This window comes from Brachionichthys hirsutus, chromosome 2, assembly GCF_040956055.1.
Source record: "Brachionichthys hirsutus isolate HB-005 chromosome 2, CSIRO-AGI_Bhir_v1, whole genome shotgun sequence".
Classification (NCBI taxonomy): domain Eukaryota; kingdom Metazoa; phylum Chordata; class Actinopteri; order Lophiiformes; family Brachionichthyidae; genus Brachionichthys; species Brachionichthys hirsutus.
Genome location: NC_090898.1, coordinates 3,505,475 through 3,524,722, shown reverse-complemented (window position 1 = coordinate 3,524,722; position 19,248 = coordinate 3,505,475). Strand labels below are relative to the sequence as shown.

The 19,248-nt window shown below is 47.8% G+C and overlaps 1 protein-coding gene across 1 annotated transcript in view; it reads right to left on the bottom strand.

Annotated features, from left to right (window-relative positions):
• agrn (agrin) overlaps positions 1 to 19,248 on the bottom strand; it is a 188,326-nt gene that overhangs the window by 40,271 nt on the left and 128,807 nt on the right. Inside the window, exons 5-8 of the mRNA XM_068750622.1 lie at positions 14,084 to 14,308; positions 12,379 to 12,603; positions 9,779 to 9,982; positions 1,598 to 1,819 (exon numbers count right to left, since the gene is read on the bottom strand). Of these exons, the coding sequence (XP_068606723.1) occupies positions 1,598 to 1,819; positions 9,779 to 9,982; positions 12,379 to 12,603; positions 14,084 to 14,308 (876 nt within the window). The remainder of the gene's footprint in view (positions 1 to 1,597; positions 1,820 to 9,778; positions 9,983 to 12,378; positions 12,604 to 14,083; positions 14,309 to 19,248) is intronic.

The window sequence follows — 19,248 nt, the reverse complement described above, 5'->3', positions numbered from 1 at the left end:
CATTACCGCGGAGGGACCGCAGTCCGAAATACTCGCGTCTACCTGTGATGAGGCGCACGAAATTGAGTCAGCCCGGCTGCCCCACTGAACAAACACTCCTCTCACTCCATTTCCTGTTGGCACACATCCTGATGCACTGGCTTGAATTTCAGAGAAGGCCGAGAGGGAAAGATGACAGACGTGGGCACAGAAAGGACCTTAAAAGGCACCTCATTTTACTACAAAATGACCAGAGCGGGTAGAAATAAAGTCAACGCCGAATAGCTTGAATGTTTAGGAGTGGAGAACAATTCCATTCAAGCTGAGATGAATTCACTTACATCGATCATTCAGCCGACTGCTCGGCTCATCAGCCAATGCGGCGCCACAGAGGCCAACTCACTTTCTCCGTTAGGCTCTTCAAAAAGACCTATCGTGTGAAAGTGAGCGAGCTGAAGGGGATCGGGCCACGGGACTAATCACCCACTAGACTTTGCTCAGCGTGAGCGAGAAGAGAACAGCTGGATAAAGACAAGGAAGAGTCCTCAATCACCAATTAGAGTTCATGGGAAAATGAGCCTTCCAAGACGGCATTACGCCACTAATAGTGCTCACTGAGTGGGCTCACTGAGTGGGCTTTCCAAACTGTAAAACTGGTGTCCTGGTGGCCTGTGTGCTTGCATAGGGATCTGAAATGAGTTTTTTTTTTACCACCCTCAGCTGTGAGGGTCATGTTGCTGCACTTCATGATTTGCCTTATTACGCACACCTGTGTCTGCCTCTCACTCCAGGACCTGCGGCGTGCGGATTGGCTGCGGTCACCCCGGACACACCCGAGGCGGATTGAGGCAGATTACCACCAGCCATCATAAACCCTGCTCCGCCCGCTCTCCCCTGTCGGACTGTTCTTTGGATCACGTCTTTCTGCCGCTCCCCGTCCCTGTGTCTCGCCTCGCCTTGCCGACCGCAGCATTTTCCTTTTGTTGTGAGCGATTTGTATTAGAGCTGGCTTTTTGATTTTTCCTTCTCGGCTGTGTCTTTTTGTTACCCAGTTATTTTCGTTGGGCTCCAGCCGACCCGCTATCCTGTGTACAGCTCCAGGACATTGAGCTTTCTGACGAGCCTCAGTAAAATACAAATTCAGCGTTCACCCCGTCTCCGTCCTCTGTTCCCTGGGGTCCCCTCGCTCCAGTCCGCAACACTCAGCTCTGCTGCCGCTGGTGCACTAATGACTAGCCGCTACTTCTGACACTGCCAAGACAAAGCCAAGAGATGCGCGTACCCAATTACGGACGAGTATGCCCGGCGTTCTCTTTCGTGTGGATTAAAGTGCATCTTCACTGAAAGGTCACGAGAGGCAAATTGGCGTTGGTGTTGGAGGACTGAAGAAGATCAAAGATATGAGGGACGAGGGATTAGGGAAACCACGGAGGAGCCTGAGCTTGCATTGAGTAATGTGTTGACTTGAAATGGGAAGCCCAGAGTTCGCCACAACTGCAACTCCACATGCTAATTGTTAGCATTTGCAGATTATAGTTACATGAATTAGAACCGATTCCCTACCTTCCCCCGATGATTCAGGAGTGTTTTGTATCATGTATAAATGTGCAGTACTCACCACACGGTCCTTTGTGCTGGATGTGAATGGTCCTCTGCAGGGCGCAGCCCATGGCCCGCATCTCACAGGGGCTGCCGTAGCTGTGTCCATCAGAGCCGCACACCGGGTCGGACGACTGCGGGCAGGCCTCGGGGCACTCGCACACCGGCTCGTCATTCTTGACGACGCACTCTGCCCCGTGATCACACAGTTTATCCAAACACGGACTCGGTATGCTGAGATCTGAAGACCGAGCACCAAAGAAACGGAGAGAAAAGTTAGAGGGGGAGGCACTGCAAGGGTCGGATGGGAAGCCGGAAGAATATCAAGTAGAGGTTGGAGAGAGGTCTGGTGCTGGAGAGCGCATGGGGGACAGGGAGGTACGTTAGCACATAGCAAGACAGGAACTGCAGGCTTAATGTTAGAAGAGGTTTTGTGATCAAACGAGATATGATGGAATATGCATTAGAGCCCTGCGTATTCCTGTGACACCTCTGCTTCCTCAGCTTCCGATGTCATTTCCTTGCCTTTGTGCCGACACTGATATATCCTGATCTGCCGAATCCGGCGGCGTGAGGTGATAAAAACATGGCCTTGTAGCACAGTAGGCATGAAACAGCGTATGAATCGCATAGCCTTTTACTTTCAGGCGATTCATTCAATGTTACCCCTTCAAAGGGATCGATAGCTTTAGGAGGGGGGGGGGGCTTCTTGAGTTTGCATGGTGTGTACTCCAGTACTAAGAACACGCACTGACTCGGTGGTGATTTTCATTTGGAAGCTTCATGCATGAGTGACGGCTCACTCAGCCGAGTGTTTGAAGATTAAAGGCAAAAGCAGGCTGAGCAATCAAATTAGAGCGAGGCCCAGGTTGCAACCGAAAGAGGCGCAACGGCACACAAAACTCCTTCCATCTTCTGTTAGAGAAGCAGATGTATGTGTGTGTGTGTGTGTGTGTGTGTGATGGGGGGGGGGGGGGGGCTCTTGTAATGACAACGCCCATGGCTTTATCATTATTGTGACCATTACAGGATTAGACGGCATCCCGGGGGGTAATTTGGCTGCGCTTGGAGCCCCATAATTCATTTATTGTATCATCTCATAAGTGCTTTGTCGTGCCTTTACCCGTTGCCCTAATGGAGTAAATTATCAGCTGATAAGACAGATGGGGCAATTAGCTTCATTCACTCTGATCAAGGAGGGGCTGTGTGAGAAAGGACGAATTTTAACTGAACATCTTCAGACCAATCTGCGAACCTTCTTGACAGAGGCACAGGCACGAGAATAAACGCTCCTCCTTCCACATTCTGGCTCGAGCTGCACAAAATTGTCCGGATTTCCCAATTTGGCTGGGAAGAGACGGATTTAATGTAGAAAGGTGGGACACAGCAATTAATTCCTGTATTTGGAAGCCAAGCTCCTTGAAGGTGCCGCATGAAGATGCAAGGACTTTCAATGCTGCTTAATTTGGTCACGCCTTCAAAAACAATGACCCCCCCCCCCCCCCCATGATCGCTTTTAGCCGCCCGGCCCGTGTGACAGTGGAAAAAGCTTGTGATTCCGGCTTAACTGTCCAACCTTGGCCGCCACGAAAGGTCGCAGCTCGCCTCTCAAGGACGAGCGCTCGAGGACGACTGCAGTCTTCGATAACGCTTGGGTCTCACATTCTCTTTGTTTCACACATTAAAAAAAAAGATTAAACAATTTCATTTCCAAAACTTTTTTTTTTTTTTATCATCCTTTACCTCTAGGGGGAATAAAAGTTTCTTCCTGATTTATTAACTAGAGAGGGTTCAGAGGAAAAAAAAAAAATCTTCATAACACAGTTAAAAAGTGAAGCTGTCTTTTTGTGTCTCTTGGATGGCGGCTTTGAAATGGCAACCTGTCACTACTGAGGGGATGGGATATTGTTCACAGGCCCATTTCAGCCGCCTTGCGCTTTCTGGTGTTCTCCCAGACACTTAAATGCATTTCTCCTGCACGTGTCACTGTTTCTGTCAGACCGATCCAGAATAATCCAAAGCCTTGGCTTTGAAAAGAAAGAAGAAAAAATAAAGACGCTATTTATACTTAAAAAAAAAAATAGCTTGACAGATGAAAGGGAACATCATCTGCCGCCTAACTTCTATTCTAATCAGCGTGAGGCGTTTTAATGGCGCAGCCCTACTTCAGGGCTTGTAGGCCAGGTTATGTCGGGCACGCGCCCTGCTGTCGGCTTACCTTCCTGCCTGAAGGATAATGACTGGCCACTGAGCAGCGTTATCCGTCAGCTGTAGTAACAAGGAGGAACTTGTAAAGCTTAATAACACCTCTGCGGCTGGTAACCGCAGTAACGTGCTGGCGAAATACTGGGAGATTATTTCGGTTGGAGCCCCCCCCCCCATTTCTCCTCAGCTGATGCATATGCTAATTGGACTTTTCCCCTTGGGCTCATGTGCAAATCCAAATCGTTTCCCGTCTTCTGCGGGACGGCGAATCAGTGTAATCCAGGTGCTGCTTTGCTGTAGCCAACTGGCAGAATGAATCAGCAACACAGGCATCCAATGAAGTGCAGCGAATGCAAAGGAAGCCCCGCCTTCCGCGCTCCCTCACCTGTGGGGCTTTTATACGACTCCCTTCGGCTCCCTTAGCATTAGCACCAGTTATGTATTACATTAGTCGAGGGAGAAAGAAGGCTATATTAGCATATAGCAAAAGGCATGCCCGCGGGCTGCGCCTGTCTGCTGCTGAATACTTACCACAGGCAGAAGGGGGGGCTTTAGAATCGGAACTGACGTAGCGTGTCAACATGATTTGCCAAATGGAAAAACAAGCCGTTCGCCTTTGAAGAGAACAGGGGAAGTTTTAAAATGATATTTAGGATTTCTCAGACTGACGCACAAAAGAAAAGTGAAAATGAAATGACAGAGCTCAACATTTATTGCTTCTTTTTTCAATCAAAAAATGGAGCTACGCAAAGAGGAAGGGCTCCGAGGAGACAGGGCGTTCAATAAGAAATTTAGAATAAGAAATAAACTGAATGGCTCGTCACAGCCCGGCAGCATCGCCTCGAGTCACCTTTGACACCCCCGGTGACCCGTGTTTCTCTGTCATTTCTGCGCGGCGACAGCCTGCGGGCTGCAGTAAGTGGACCGCCGGTCCGTTGCTGCCGTGCCACTTCCTCTAATGAACTTGATTAGAAAAAACGGCGCAGCGGATCTCAGGCCGACTTACAGACTAAAACTCCACGACTGTTTGTGAGTCGAACCACTGCAGCCGGCAGAGATGGTAAATCAAATATCCGGCTCGGCGCTGCGACACCGAAGGTGATTGATCTCTGCAGGGCTCTCTGTCAGTGCTCTCTGTCAGGGCTCTCTGTCAGTGCTCTCTGTCAGTGCTCTCTGCAGGGCTCTCTGTCAGTGCTCTCTGTCAGGGCTCTCTGTAGGGCTCTCTGTAGGGCTCTCTGTCAGTGCTCTCTGTAGGGCTCTCTGTCAGTGCTTTCTGCAGGGCTCTCTGTGTAGGGCTCTCTGTCACTGCTCTCTGCAGGGCTCTCTGTCAGTGCTCTCTGCAGGGCTCTCTGTCAGTGCTCTCTGTCAGTGCTCTCTGTCTGTGCTCTCTGCAGGGCTCTCTGTCAGTGCTCTCTGTCAGTGCTCTCTGTCAGTGCTCTCTGGCAGTGCTCTCTGCAGGGCTCTCTGTAGGGCTCTCTGTCAGTGCTCTCTACAGGGCTCTGTCAGTGCTCTCTGGCAGTGCTCTCTGCAGGGCTCTCTGTCAGTGCTCTCTGCGCTGACTCAGTGCCGCTGAGTGATTTCGTGTTAACCTCTGGAAGCGACAGGCAACACATCTCAAGCAACTCCCTTGGCCTCGCGTGGAAATCACGCACACACACGCAGTCGTGTACGCAATAAATGACAAAAGAGCGGTGAATAAAGAACTACATCTTTCATTCTTCCCCTGCTCTCCAGTTCATTCCTCTCAGACCGCCGGCTTCGTTTCACAGATCCATCCTCCTCCTCCTTCGCTCGCTCACTGCTCTGGGACTCCTATCTTGCTGCCTCGCAGAGGAAGTGATGAAGCAACCCGCTGCTTTCTGTTTCACTAACACCAAACGTGAGGCGAGTGCATCAACAGGCTCTGGGGAGCTGCGCCTCCTCACCTCGCATCAGCTGCTATTGATTCACAGCGCTGCTGAATATGCGCCGAGCAGCCCGACCGAGAACGGGGCTGCAGAAAATCCCTTTGGGCAGGGATGGAAGAAGTAATAATATAAGACGAACAAAGAAAGTTTAATTAAACATTTTTTATTATAAAAGTAATTACTTGAACACACAGCCTGGCTCTCCGATGTTTAATCACTAGATTCTTTAAAGGCTTGTTGTGATATTATTCTGAAAACGGATGGGAATTCTTCAAAATGATTCCTCTTTATAATCCATTTTAAACATGGATGATCGAAGGGAGGATTTCTTTTCACCGCTACGCCCGGATCCTTTCATAAAAGCTGCAGGCCCTAACATCCAGGGGCTCAGAAAAACACATTAAGCTGAGTTACAGATGGGTTTGATGAGCCCACTAAGTGAAGCTGATCATTACTGATGAAGCCACTGCAGCCGTGTGGCCCACTTTCACTGTCTTTCCTGCAGCTTAACGATTTCATGCATCTAAAGTGTGTTAATGAGCCTCTGTAAAACTGTATTATTAAAATCCTGGTTTCAGCACTGGGCTGATGTACGGGGACTAAAATTTGGTTCCTGTGACCATCTTTGTGCTAAATCTTCATTGCGATTGACCAATCCATCGCAATGACTCTGAAAAGCAATAAGGCAAAAAATAAAACCCTTCAAAAACATCAGGATTTGGTGTCTGGTATTTTTTATTTATTTAAATGTCCTCATCAGACATATATATTTGAATCCTTTTAAGCCAACTTGTTTTTTTAAAGTCTCATTCATTCCTTGTCTTCAGCTGCTTATCCGAACCCGGGTCTGCTGGAGCCTATCCCAGCTGACTATGGGCGGGAGGGGGGGAGGGGGGGGGGCACACCCTTGCCCGGACAGCGTCTCCAGTTCATCGCAGGGATTTGGTGCATTTTAGTTTTATTCTGGACAAAGTGGGAGGGTGATGTCGTAGCGCGGACCGCAGCTGCACTAGAACAGTTCAAATATGATTTATATTGTAATGTGGAAAAGAACGGTTTATAATAATTAGGTAGAATGTGATATTTTAAAACATTTTAATCTCAACTTTGTTTGGCCAAAAAAAAAGACAGCATTTCACACCATTGTCTTATCTTAGCCATTAATTTAAAAAGGCAGCTGATGCCATTATATATATATATTTTAATTTAATACTACATCACACCTCATTCCTGCAGCAGCAGCCTGCGCTTCATGAACACTTCCTTGTTTATCCACAGTTTAATCTACACTCTCCGTTTGGATTTTATAAACACTTGTGAATTAAGCACCCGCAGCTATTTCTTGCTTCTTATTCAGACTCTCAAGATGCCTGCAATTCAACATGATGGCAAAAAGGCCAACGTTAAAAATAAACTGGAGACAACTGATGGAATTCTAAGCAGCTGTGTGGTCTCATCCGCTCGCCTCGTAATGACAAACAGATTCTCCATTGTAACGGGAGTCTTCTATTCTCCCCCCCCCCCAATCCACTCCTGCAGACTGACTCCGCCTCCTGCGCAGCATGCTCGCCTTCCCTTCCAGCCAATCCTTCACGGCCTCGTGCGATCTCGTACATCTTAAAGATTTGCGAGCGCGCCCGGGTGCAAGTTAATCAGATAAAAGCCACGTGGCGTCTGCATCTCCCAAATGAAGTGCTTTAGATATCAATCAAATTGTTTTCTGGGGCGGACAGCAGTCACAACGTTACAGACACGTGGGCTCTTTGCATAACAAGTCTCCGTGGCGGCAAGGCGACATTAGGCGCCATCGGCCACACGAAGGGAGATTTACGATGATGTCAGAACAGAAAAATGCCTTCGGTTTGACAGCCGGCAGGGCAATTGATCACCCCATGCACCACTCATCCAACGAAACGAGGAACGCGGGGGGGGGGGGGGGGGGGGTGTCATTATTTATCACGTATAATGATGTTGCTTAATATATCGAGCGCTTCTTTTTCACATGTCGGGCGCCTCATCTGGAGCCGCGGGCCTTTTGTGCGTGGCGTGCTGACGTTGCGCTCGGCGTGCCGTCATCTTTTGACACTGTCAGTCACTGTCACACGAGAGAACACAATGGAAGTGTCTACAGTGCGTCTGAGTCTGCGTTCCTGCCGGGTGATTAGCGTGGGATATTGATCGTTCGAAGCCAGAAACACACACACACACACACACGCACAGCATGTAGCCATGGGTTGCATGGGAATACTTTTGAGCAGAGCTGTTAAAAAAAGGAGTGTCTAATCTTTATTACAACACGCTGGGAGGAAAAGCAAGACATGAGCAGAAAGAAAGAAAGGTGGGTCTCTGTGGGGACCTACGTTCGATGTTTCATTAAAACCGAGTTGAGGGCGGGGAAATTTATTGTGCTCCTTTCTTTTTAAATATGCACATCCCAATAAAAATGCATTAAAGAAACATATTTAACAGTTGCTGATGGCTGGGATGGACAACGGGATGGAGAATGGAGAGACGTGGCAAGTAACATAACCGTTCATCGAGGCAACAGTAAACAGCGTAAGCAGTTTACCCCGGCTTTATCGGGCCCAGCGGGTGGTCAGGGCACGGATGCTAAACGACAGAAACACCTCTAATTCTGGGGGAGGCTATTAATACATTCAATTCACCGTTAACCACAAAGTCTGTGTCCAAGGACGCAGATGCCCTCGCTCTGCGGCGCTGACGAGGGTGGGCGGTAACCTCTATTACAGGGGACTGTCGACAACCTGTCAATAATAATAATAATAATAATGAAATAAAAAGCAAATAAGGAAACCAATTTTGAGACGCACACATTTGGGAATTGCCGTCAGCGAGTTTTGTCCGCTAGTTTTTGAAGAGGTGTCTCTAAACCACACCCCCTCACATAGTCCGAGTCCCAGCTCCTTCATTCGAGATGTCTAAGCGCCTGATTGGCCACGTGAGTGTTTGAGTAAATGGTTATTGCTGCAGGATGAGCAGGTGGTGAATGGCACAGCATTCATTTTACACTCAGCTTCTAATGAGGCCCCGCTGACAAAGGTGTGCACGGCACCGCTGTGGTTTCCTTCTGAACTGCAGCAGACCTAAAGACCTCGGCTGAGTTCCAAAGTCAGCTCTGGTTCAACTTCCCTTACGTTAAGCTGACGCAAGGCAAAATGGACCGATGAGGAGAGATTCCAGAATCCAAGCCCGGCTCAGCGAGACAGCAGCTTTTGCTGCTTAGGCATGTTCAAACAAGCTTTTTTTTTTTTTTTTTGCCATTCAATCAAGCAGTTGCACATTTTCAGTCCTGTGATGGAGGGAAAGTTTCTCGAAGTGAGTTTTTGGGCGCTTTGGCATGCGCTGCTTCATGCAGGAAGAAAAGGAGTTGGGAGAGGAGCAGCCGTGAGGCAGGCTGGAACAGGAGTCAGACAGGGAATCAAACAAAGAGAGCAGGGAGAGGGGAAGCCTCCTCCAACCTCAAGGATCACAACTTTACATAAGTACAACCAAGGGAGGGGGGGGGGGCAGAGAGACAGGAGCGAGAGGGGAAAAAAGACAGAAGTGCACGACCCCCTCCTGTTAGGTCCTTCTGGAGCAAGAGGGGGATGCTTCGCCATCAGAGTCCACCTGATGAGGTCGTGACCCCACTTTCCACCTGCAGTCAGACAGCCAGGCAGACGGCCACGCGGACAAAGACAGACAGACAGACTGAGGCACTGAAACAAGAAAGAATAGCTTCTTTTTATACAAGAAAAAAAAAGAAGAGCAACACACAGGAGACAGACAAAAAGGCCGCTGAAGTGGGAGGCGTGTGAACGAGACAGGGAGCGGATGGATGAAAAGTGAACGTGGGGGTGAAGCGTGGCAGGATGAGAAGATGGATGGGAGTTGACCAAGTGGAGACGTGACGGCACCGTATTTTGTAAGGGAGGCACGCGCTTGTCGCCCCCCCCCCCCCTTCAGACACATGTCGTGCTGACCGAACAAACTGACAGACAGAAGGACGTAAACATTGAATATACATTCAAATCAGGAAGACACCAGCGAGCCAGCCCCCCCCCCCCTCCCCATCCTCCAGTACTCACCACAGGGCCCTTGGTGCTTTGTGGGGATGTGGGCCTTGGCCAGACACTCCGCCTTGCGCCGGACGCAGTCGTTGACGTAGGTGTGGCCCCCCTTGCTGCACACGGGCTTGTAGGTGCCTTCGCACTCGATGGGATCACAAGAGCAGCGGGCGCTCAGCTGTTCCACCAGACACACGGCGTTGAAGAGACACGCCTGACAGTCATCTGTGGAAAACAGATCAGGCGTCATTTACTCAGAGTCAAAGTCATCTGCAGACGTTTTGTCGCCGATGACTCCGCCTTCGGGCCTCTCCTTTCATTTCTCACGCCACCGTTTAGACGCCGATGACGGCCTTTTACCGCCGTTCCCACAGCAGACGCGTCACCGCAGAGGAGAGGGCAAGAGACAGACCCAGCAGGCGTAAAAGAACAACAGGGTTGGACTGATTCCTCTGCCTGCTGTGTGACGCCGCTGGTCCAACCTCGGTGGGGGGGGGGGGGGGGAGGCTAATTCAGTCCTCATGCACGCAGCAATTAGTTGCTGGGGTGTACTGGTGTCACTGGTGCTGCGTGTAAAAGCTTTTCTTGCAGCAGCAGAGGCGAAGGTGTTTCCAAGACTACATGGAAAACTCTTTAACAAGATGCCAGAAATAAAAACATGTTTATTAAGCATCAAAACAATAGAAAACAAAACCTTGAATTGAATACATTTAATTGTGTCCAATAACAAAGGCAAAACAAATAATAAGGTGAGGTAAATCTAAAGACAATTCTGTCCATCTATCTATTCCCACAGCTCGTTGTGGAAGAATACGACAAACATTCTCTATGAAGTGACTTCGTCTTAACCCTTTAAAGCCCGAACCATAAAGTAATCGTCAGAAAATGCAAATTTTGGGAAAATGAGGTCTTAAAGGAGACATATTAGACTCTTTTCTCCACAAGTTAACGCAGTTCCCAGACACTTATGTGAAATATCTGTGACAGTCTTTGGTCAAAGTAGCAAACAGATGCTGCAGGACAGCGTCCCTCTTCTGTCTCAAACAGCTCTGTCAGAAAAGTATCTGAAAACGAAAACAAAACCAAGTTCATTGCAATGAATGTGCGTGCATGTGCACGCACTTCTTGTGCACGTTTTTGTACTGTGACGTCACAGTAAGATAGATTTCTTCCAGCATCTCTGTACTTGATTACAGAACTACGCAAACTATGCAGGATTTACTGGACGCTTTACTTCGCTGTTTTGGCGTTGATAATGACCCAAACCCACCGAAAATAGTCGTGTAGAAACACGGAGAAATTTAGTTTTTCATAATATGTCCCCTTTAATTGAACCTTCTGACAAATTTGTCAAAAAAATGCAGATGCATGTGTTGGATTGTATCCATCAGCTTTTCGGGAGAAAAAACAAATCAAACTTCTGAAGTAGAAGTCTCAAAATGCTGAAAGGCCAAATGTATCAAATGTGATAACTTTGGCTTTGAAGGGTTAATAATCTAACTTTTAATGACAGTGTGGTTAATACGCCTTCAGCTTTGCTGTACTCGCATCAACTTTGATGAAAGAAAGTTCCCCAATAACTTGGAGGAGTTGCACTCAACATTTTCCTACTTTAACTATTATAATCATTACATTTTGACTCGCTAAGCAGAAGTCTATTGCAGAAATTAAGGAGAAAGAAAAAACACTGGTAATGTGAAAAGGCAAAATTTGCCATTGAAGTGAAAAGAAAATCCAATTTGAAGCAGGCCGGTTTCAGAGATGCTCGCTAGGCTTCGAATTCATTTCATTCCTGATCGGTGGATCAAATTTGTACAGCAATTCAATTCCTTCTCCTCTTCCCTTTAATAAAAGCCTGCCATGTCACACTTAATTCTATTTCTCCTGCATCTGAGTGAGAGGGCGACAAGGATGTGCAATGTCATGGTTGCAAGTCGAAATGGCCATTTTCATTAGATACCAATTTGTAATTTGCTTCGGGATATGATTTCATGGCTCTCTGTCTCAAATTAAAGGCTTTTTTTTAGCCCTTTGAAAAAGGCACAGTGCAAAATGGGGGGGGGATGCGCTCGCACACACAATGACTGACACGCAAACACAAACTCACAATGCTCGTTTGGGATTTGTGCCATTTTAAACCCTCAACACTGTCAAACGGGCAAACAGCAGAGCCAGGGTGCGTTACGGGCGTGGGAATCAGCCTCCATTGTTGACTGCACCAAAGGGAGTACAGCGGTAATCCATTTTAGTCCAGAAGTCTCACTAAATGGGTGAAAGTCTGCACAGAACCCAACACGGCTGTGGCTCCCGCTGTCAGCGCAGAAAGAAAATTGGATTTCGTCCAATGCCTATCGGACGTACTGTAAAAAAATAAAAAGCTGACAGCTCTTTGTTGACTAAGGCTTAACCCCCCCCCCCCCCCCCCCCCGCTCTAATAGCACAGATAACACTCCTGCAGGCTCGTATCAGTCTGGAGGAGGCTCCTGCTGGCATGGATACAGTACGGAACCCCCCCGCCCCCGCCACCTCACGGTCATTTATCTCTGCCACCCAGCGGATTGCACACTCAGATAACTCCGGTTCACCTACAACTTGTTACGCATCCACAGGAAGCTGCTTACCCAGCCCTCTGCATCGCCCTGCGTGGATCTTCTGGAGCTTGATGCCTTTCTGCATTCCCGTCGAGGTCATGACGCACTCGTTGGGGTAGGTCTGACCGTCGCTGGCACACACAGGCTCATGAGTCGGGGGGCAGGACTCCGGCAGGGCGAAGAGCAGCGGCTGGCGGGTGAGGGCCTCCACCCGGCACATCATGTTCAAACTGTTCTCATTGTCTTTGCACGGGTCTGTGGAGACGTTCATTATTAGGAACAGCAGTGCAGCACAACATGCAGAATGCCTCCACTGGTGTAAGTACTAACTAACATATATATATATAATCATTTCCTGTTAATTATACAGTGCGGGACTGCAAAAAAGTCTTTAAACAAAAGCATTTCTACACGTTTCCGTCCTCTGTGACAATAAAGAAGAATAGAGAACAATGCATTGGCCTTCCTAGCAAATTGAAGTTCCTGTTGGAGCACCGGTAATTAAAGCACAATAGAATGAACATTTTCTTTCAGGCCAGAAAGAATCTCAGCGTGGGGTGCGTGGGTGAACCTTTTTTTATTTTTTTTATTTGTCTAATTGAGAGATGGCAAAAGAAAGGATGAAAATCCAAGAAAGCAATGATGGGAAGAAGAGACACGATTCTCCATCATTGAGCCTCCACAGATATTACTGATGACCCCCCCCAGCAGCTCAGTTGTGACCTTGCATCTGAAGGGAAGACAAAGAAATGAATGGGATTCCCCTTCTTTGTGGGAAGCGCTGTTCTGGAACACACTTGGTCATATCGGTCAAAACAACGAGCAACAATGTGGGGGCTCCAGCCGTTTACTATTGAGGCTTGTAAAAGACTAGCAAGCAAACAGGGATGTCCTGCATGCGGTGCTCCTGCATAATGAGGCGACTCACCTGCCAGCCAGTCATTATCTGAGAGAAACGCCGTTACCTTCCATTAACTGGGAACAACAGCTTCCAGGAGCCGCGCTTTCATCTCGCCTAGAAAGAGGGGCGCTTCCAAAAGGAATCGCCAGTCGGTGCTAAAAACTAGCAGCACGGATAAATCACCGGGCTACAGCTAGCAGCTATTCTTCAAATTGCCAAGGCCTTATATAAATGGCTATGTGACGATTGAGAAAAGCCAACTGGCCCAATGACCATAAGCCCTTCCTTGGACCACGGGGCAAATCAGGACACTTCGGCCGACTCAAGGCGGTCTGCCGGTGGGACTGCACATCCATCGGTTCTTGGCCATAAAGCCTAAAGCTGCCTGTTCTCGGTTCCGAAAGCTGTTCTTTCATTCCATCTGGCTTCTCACCAAAATGTATGCGTCAAAGAGAGAAAGAGCTCAAAGCGAAGTGCTCGGGAGTAAAGCAATCATCGCCTGATGATAACTAGGATGAGCTTTAAAAAAAAAAAAAAGTTAGGCCCAATGAGAACGAGCGCTCTGAAGACTTACTTAGAGAAAACAACACTTTGCACTGCAGGAAGGCCCGCGAGAAGCAAAGCAACATGAATGAAAAATGGGAATTAACAGAGGTGTGTTGGTAGCAAGTGGAGAGTGTGTGTGTGTGTGTGTGTGTGTGGGGGGGGGGGGGGGGGAGCACAGAAAACACTGGAGGACTTCCTGTTTCTCCCTCTCTCCGCTTCCCTTCTATCAATGCAAAGAAAGCTGCTCATCCAACAAGCTTGACTCCCAACATTGAGAGGAGGTCTCACCGCAGTGGCCTTGGTATTGCACCCTCACGTTCTTCTGCGTCTTGCAGGCGTGCCGATGGAGCTCGCATTCGTTGCGGTAGTCCTTCCCGTCGCTGCCGCACACGGTCTGCTCGTACTTCCCCTCGCAGCCGAGGGGACACATGCATTTCGCCGACAGGCCGTCCGACGACTGGATGCAGGTGCTGCCGTAGCTGCAGGTCACTTCTGCGCAGGGGTCCTTCAGAGCTGTGGGCCGTTGAAACACGCTTAGTCAAAAATGCAGAGTCGTTCACACGTTGAAGGTTGTGGCTGTTAGCCAGCCGAACATGCTGCTTTTGGTAGCTCGGCAGCCGGTTTTATTTATTTTTTCAGATTTGAAGAACTACTTGAAACCCCTGGGGAAAGGATGCGCCGCCGTGGCTGCGATGCTACAAGCCGAGTTTCATTTTGCAGCACAGGATGAATTGATTTTGAGGCTTTTGCATTCGTAACACATTCTCTGCTCCTGAATGCCGCGGAGAGCAAGCGCAACCCTCCGAATATTTACCGTTCGACAAATGAGACAACAGAGGGAGTGTGGAAAGAGAGAGCGAGAGAGAGAGAGAGGCGCAGGACTTTGTTTTCCCATCGTAATTAAACCTTGTGCCTCTAGTCGCATTCAAATAACAGGAGTAGATGCAGGCTTTGTTTTTGTTTTTTTATTCTAACGTGGGCTTGTGTTTGGTTTCATAAGCTCCACAAAAAGTCACCCAAAGATGACAATCACAGTCGACATCCGACTGGCAGTCCTCTCATTTCCTAAGCCCACCACCTTTAGAATAAAAGATATTATCCACCTTTAGTCACGTGAATACATTTTGGTTTGAAGGAGGCTTGTGTGCGTGTGTGTGTGTATGTATGTTGAATCTCAAAGTTATTTGCTGCGTTCTTTGTTATTTCTTTCACCTTTCAATTAAAGGTCCATCAAGTCTCCGCTTTGCATTCTCTTGAAAATGCAGGACGTTCCTTCAGGATAGAACAAGCGCTGCCTTGTTAATAAGAGACCGGACTACGTGCGGAGATCTATTACGGATGCCTAATGGGACAAGAGTGCTCTTGATCAAAGCACATTCCGGTCCTCATGGCACCCCCGACCGTTTGCTGTTCCGTTTGGGGCGTTGGACTCAGACGCTTGACAAATGCTTTTTTCACCCATCGTTAGTCCTTGTTCTGATCTACAGCACAAACCTTTAGACTGATGACAAAGACACGTAACATTTAAAATTGAGCACTAAATTACAGCTCCATGTGAGGAATGCAGATTGAAAGTAATTCACATTTCTAAGTCTTCTTAAGCATCAGTGGCGACTTAACGGCGCCCAATGTGGCCTGAATAGGGATTGTGACTCCTGAGCCTTTGCTGTGTGGTCCTTTAAGGGATGACCAACGGCGCTCCGTCCAGACAAGAAGGTGCACCATTTCTGAAGGCTTAGATTTTCTGGAAAATGGCGGTTGTGAAGGCGGAGGGCAGAACTTTCAGCTACAGTACAGAGGAGGAAGAGGAAGATGAGGAAGAGAGAAAAGCGCAGTGATTTGCCTCGATTGCAGAGAGAGGGCTCCGGGCTTGCTTCCTGACAGTAAATGGCACCCTTGTGCTTCTTGAACTCATTAAATAATAGCCTGGGCTCCTTCTCTTCTCTTCTTCCGAGCAAAGCTGCGATCTGACAGGCAATACGGGGGGGGGGGGAATAGTAAGGGGCGTGGAAGATAGGTGGAAAGGGGAGGGGGGGGGGGGCTTCATTTGAATGCTAACAGGGGCCAATTTGGATACGAGGCACAGCCGCGATGTGGCGTTAGCACAGATAAGCCTCCCTTCTCTGTCCCAGACAAGCAAGCAAATTGCCTGGGCGAGTGTGATCTGTGTAACAAGACCAAATGACAAAAAACACTCTCACCACAGCAACCTTGAGGGATTTCTCACGTATATTTTCTCATCATTATTACGAGAAAGATGGGAAAAAAAGCTAGGAGAGAGCGAGAGAGCACGGAGCTGAAAAAGTCGTGGAATTACAATGATCCGCCAATTAGATGAGTCTGCCTCGCTGGTGAAAGGCTCAGCAAGGTTAGGCTGCAGCGAGAGACGGACACCGACAGACAAAGACATGAAGCCACAAAGTCCAACCAGAGACAGAGAGACACCCGCTGAGGAAGAGGAGGATGCCCAAGAGGCAAGCTGGCATTCTGGGGGCCCCATCAAGGGAATAGTCCATTAGACTTTAACATGCATATTCAATATTTATTTACATGTTTGTCAGGATTGCTTTCCCAGACATCCAAAGAGTCAGAACATCTGCTGAATGAGGATTTGAACGGAAACAAGAGAATGCCTATAACCGCAGGCACACGGTGCTTGAATGGACAAACCTTCTGGAGCATCGAGACTCAGAGTCAGCGAGCCTGCGCCATTTGAATCGCAATGGCGGCGTTGTCTGACACTCTGGCGTGTTGAGCAGCTGATTTCACGTGTAAATACAAGAGGCTGAAAAAAAAAAAAAGCAGCCTGTGTTGTTTTCCGTCATGGCTTTAGCAGAAAAAACTGCAAAAAAGCAGCATCTATAAGACTTCTCTGCATTTTTTCCTTTTCCATGTGCGACCGGTTCCATCTGGATCGGCGCACATGATTGCGTGCACAGATATAGCGTGGCTTGTCGCGAATGTGTGCGATCGAGCTCAAAAGAGCGTGCCAGCAGCTGTGCTTGGGGCAGACACATGAAATGTAATGAAATGCTTTTATTAATCATTATCTGCCTGACACACAATGAAATCTCGTTTTCACCCTAGAACAACGGGCCCCTTGAAACAACCACACACTAATACGTGCATCAAAGGGCCCTAGCACACGGAGAGGGAGTAGGGTGAAGGCACACGCTGCTCCTCCGGGTTACAACATGTAGACAAATACATTAATGCAGCGCCTTTCCGTTGTTCCCATATAATAGACTTTGCTTTAGGTCTGGGTTGCACCCCGGAGACGGAGCCTGGGCATGAACAGGCGGCGTCGGCACCAGCAGGTGCTGAATTGACTCGAGTTCTTGTGTCCAAGGGAACAGCTGCCCGCGCTAATGGAACGGCTCAATCTTTGAACAGACCATAATCCCCATCATAGCTGGTTGTGAGAAAAGTGACATAAAAAAAACGAGAAAGACAAAAACAGAAGACCACATTGGCCTAAAAATAGAAAATTAGGAAAACAAGTGGAGTGAATTGAATGGGTGTGGATTTTGAATGAGTTCTGTCTGTTGGTTTTTGGGGAGATGTTAAGTGTGTATAAAGCTATGGATGGATGTCCCGACGGATGGACAAGGGGGGGGGGGGTTCTTCTCTAGCCTGATTGCTCCCTCTGGCAGGTGGAGGTCTCTGCCGCTCTCTGATTCACTGTCCTGATCTGTAGTTTATTAATGCTGCAGGCGGGACAGGGAGCTGTCAGGGCCACGCTGGGTTTACCTCAGGCTCTGTCGCCATGGCACGAACAGCAGCCTAGTCTGTACCTCTCGGTGTGTGTGTGTGTGTGTGTCTGTGGGTTTTTGCATGTGTGTGATGCGTCCCACTGTGCTGGAAGTGATAAGGGACAGCGCAGACTTTCAGCTCATCAAATGCACTGATGCGATTTGAGAAGACTTGGCAGCGTGTGTTCTAATCAAGAGAACCCCTATCAGCAGCCGAGGAAGAGGAAGGAGGAGAAGAAGAAGAGGAGGAGGAGGATGACTTCAAAAAAGGTTGAAGAAAAATACGATGAGAGAGGAGAAATGACAAGCCACATGCAAGGAAACATTTTGGCACGCTAACTGGATTTCTGTATAAGAGTGAGCCATTTGGGCAGAGCAAAGCTAGTTAGCTGTACTTAACTAACTTAACTATGGGGCCCGCTCTATGTTCAGACACCCCTCAAAGAAACAATTATCGAGTATGTTTTGCTACAGGTATACTACTTTATGAAATTATTCCTGAAATAATTAGATCAGATTTATTGTCATGCTATGATGATTGACGATATGACATACCGCTCAACCAATACGTTTTTCCTGTATTTCTGTACGGGACAATCAGAGTTTTGAGCAATACGACATACTGGGAAAATGAGTACGGGGAAATCTGTAAATACGGGAAAATAGAAAAAATAAACACCGATTCTGAAAATACCGGGCCAAAATGATTTTTGTGCTTCCTGCTCGGCACTCAGCACTTTGCCTTGCAAACGGAAGTTCGACGGATGCATGAAAATGAGACGTTTTCCGCGGTCCACTCCAGAACTGAGGCTAGAATTGAGAACAAGCTCTTAGGGATGTTCTCTACCATTGTCAAGGCTGAGCTTTATGAAAGGCTTTATGAAACCAGTCATCTTCATCAGTGACTGAAGCGTGTTGCACGGTCACGGTCATTAACTATGATTCAGTTTGACTCTAGTTTCTTACTTAAAGCTGCACAATCAGCGTTTTAATCATGTGTAGCGTAAAAGCAGCCATTCACACAGGATATTATCGCTCAGCTTTGCAATTCCCCTCAACTTCATGAAGTGTGAAATAGTATCGGCGAGCTCACAACTTGACTGATTTCCGTCAGTCTTAGAGCTCACAGCTGCCTAATTTCCAGCAGCTGTTGTCAGAGAAAAGTCTCCGGTTGACACACATGCATGCTGCCCTAGGATGAAAGTTGGAGCTGGCGGAGGCCTAAACAAAGCCCAACGGAGTAGAGATGGGATTTACGCTCATCAGATGGAATGCTAACGCTGCTCTGGGACCGCTGGGTGATCGGGAACAGCAAACAGCTCCCGAAAGCTTTGCAAAGCTATCGTATGGTGGCGCCTCATTTTCAAATTGCGACGCTCCGAAAGTCGTGAATACAGATTTATCTTATAGATATATCTTTTATTGTGCCTTTTAGAGCTGAAGAATTTCTTGAAAGAACATTTATAGGGCTCATATGATAAGAAAACATTAACCATATGTTGATCCAAGCAAATATATAAAAAGCATATACATTGGGGGTTTTTTTTTTTATACATACCAAATAAGTACTATACTAGCATGGCATTGTAACGTAGGAGAGGCTGAATGCCAGGTCTTTTACTTGAAAAATTTGATTTTCAAGTCATTTCAGGCGAAAAGACGATTAACCATGAATATATATGGGTGGTTTGAATAAACGCA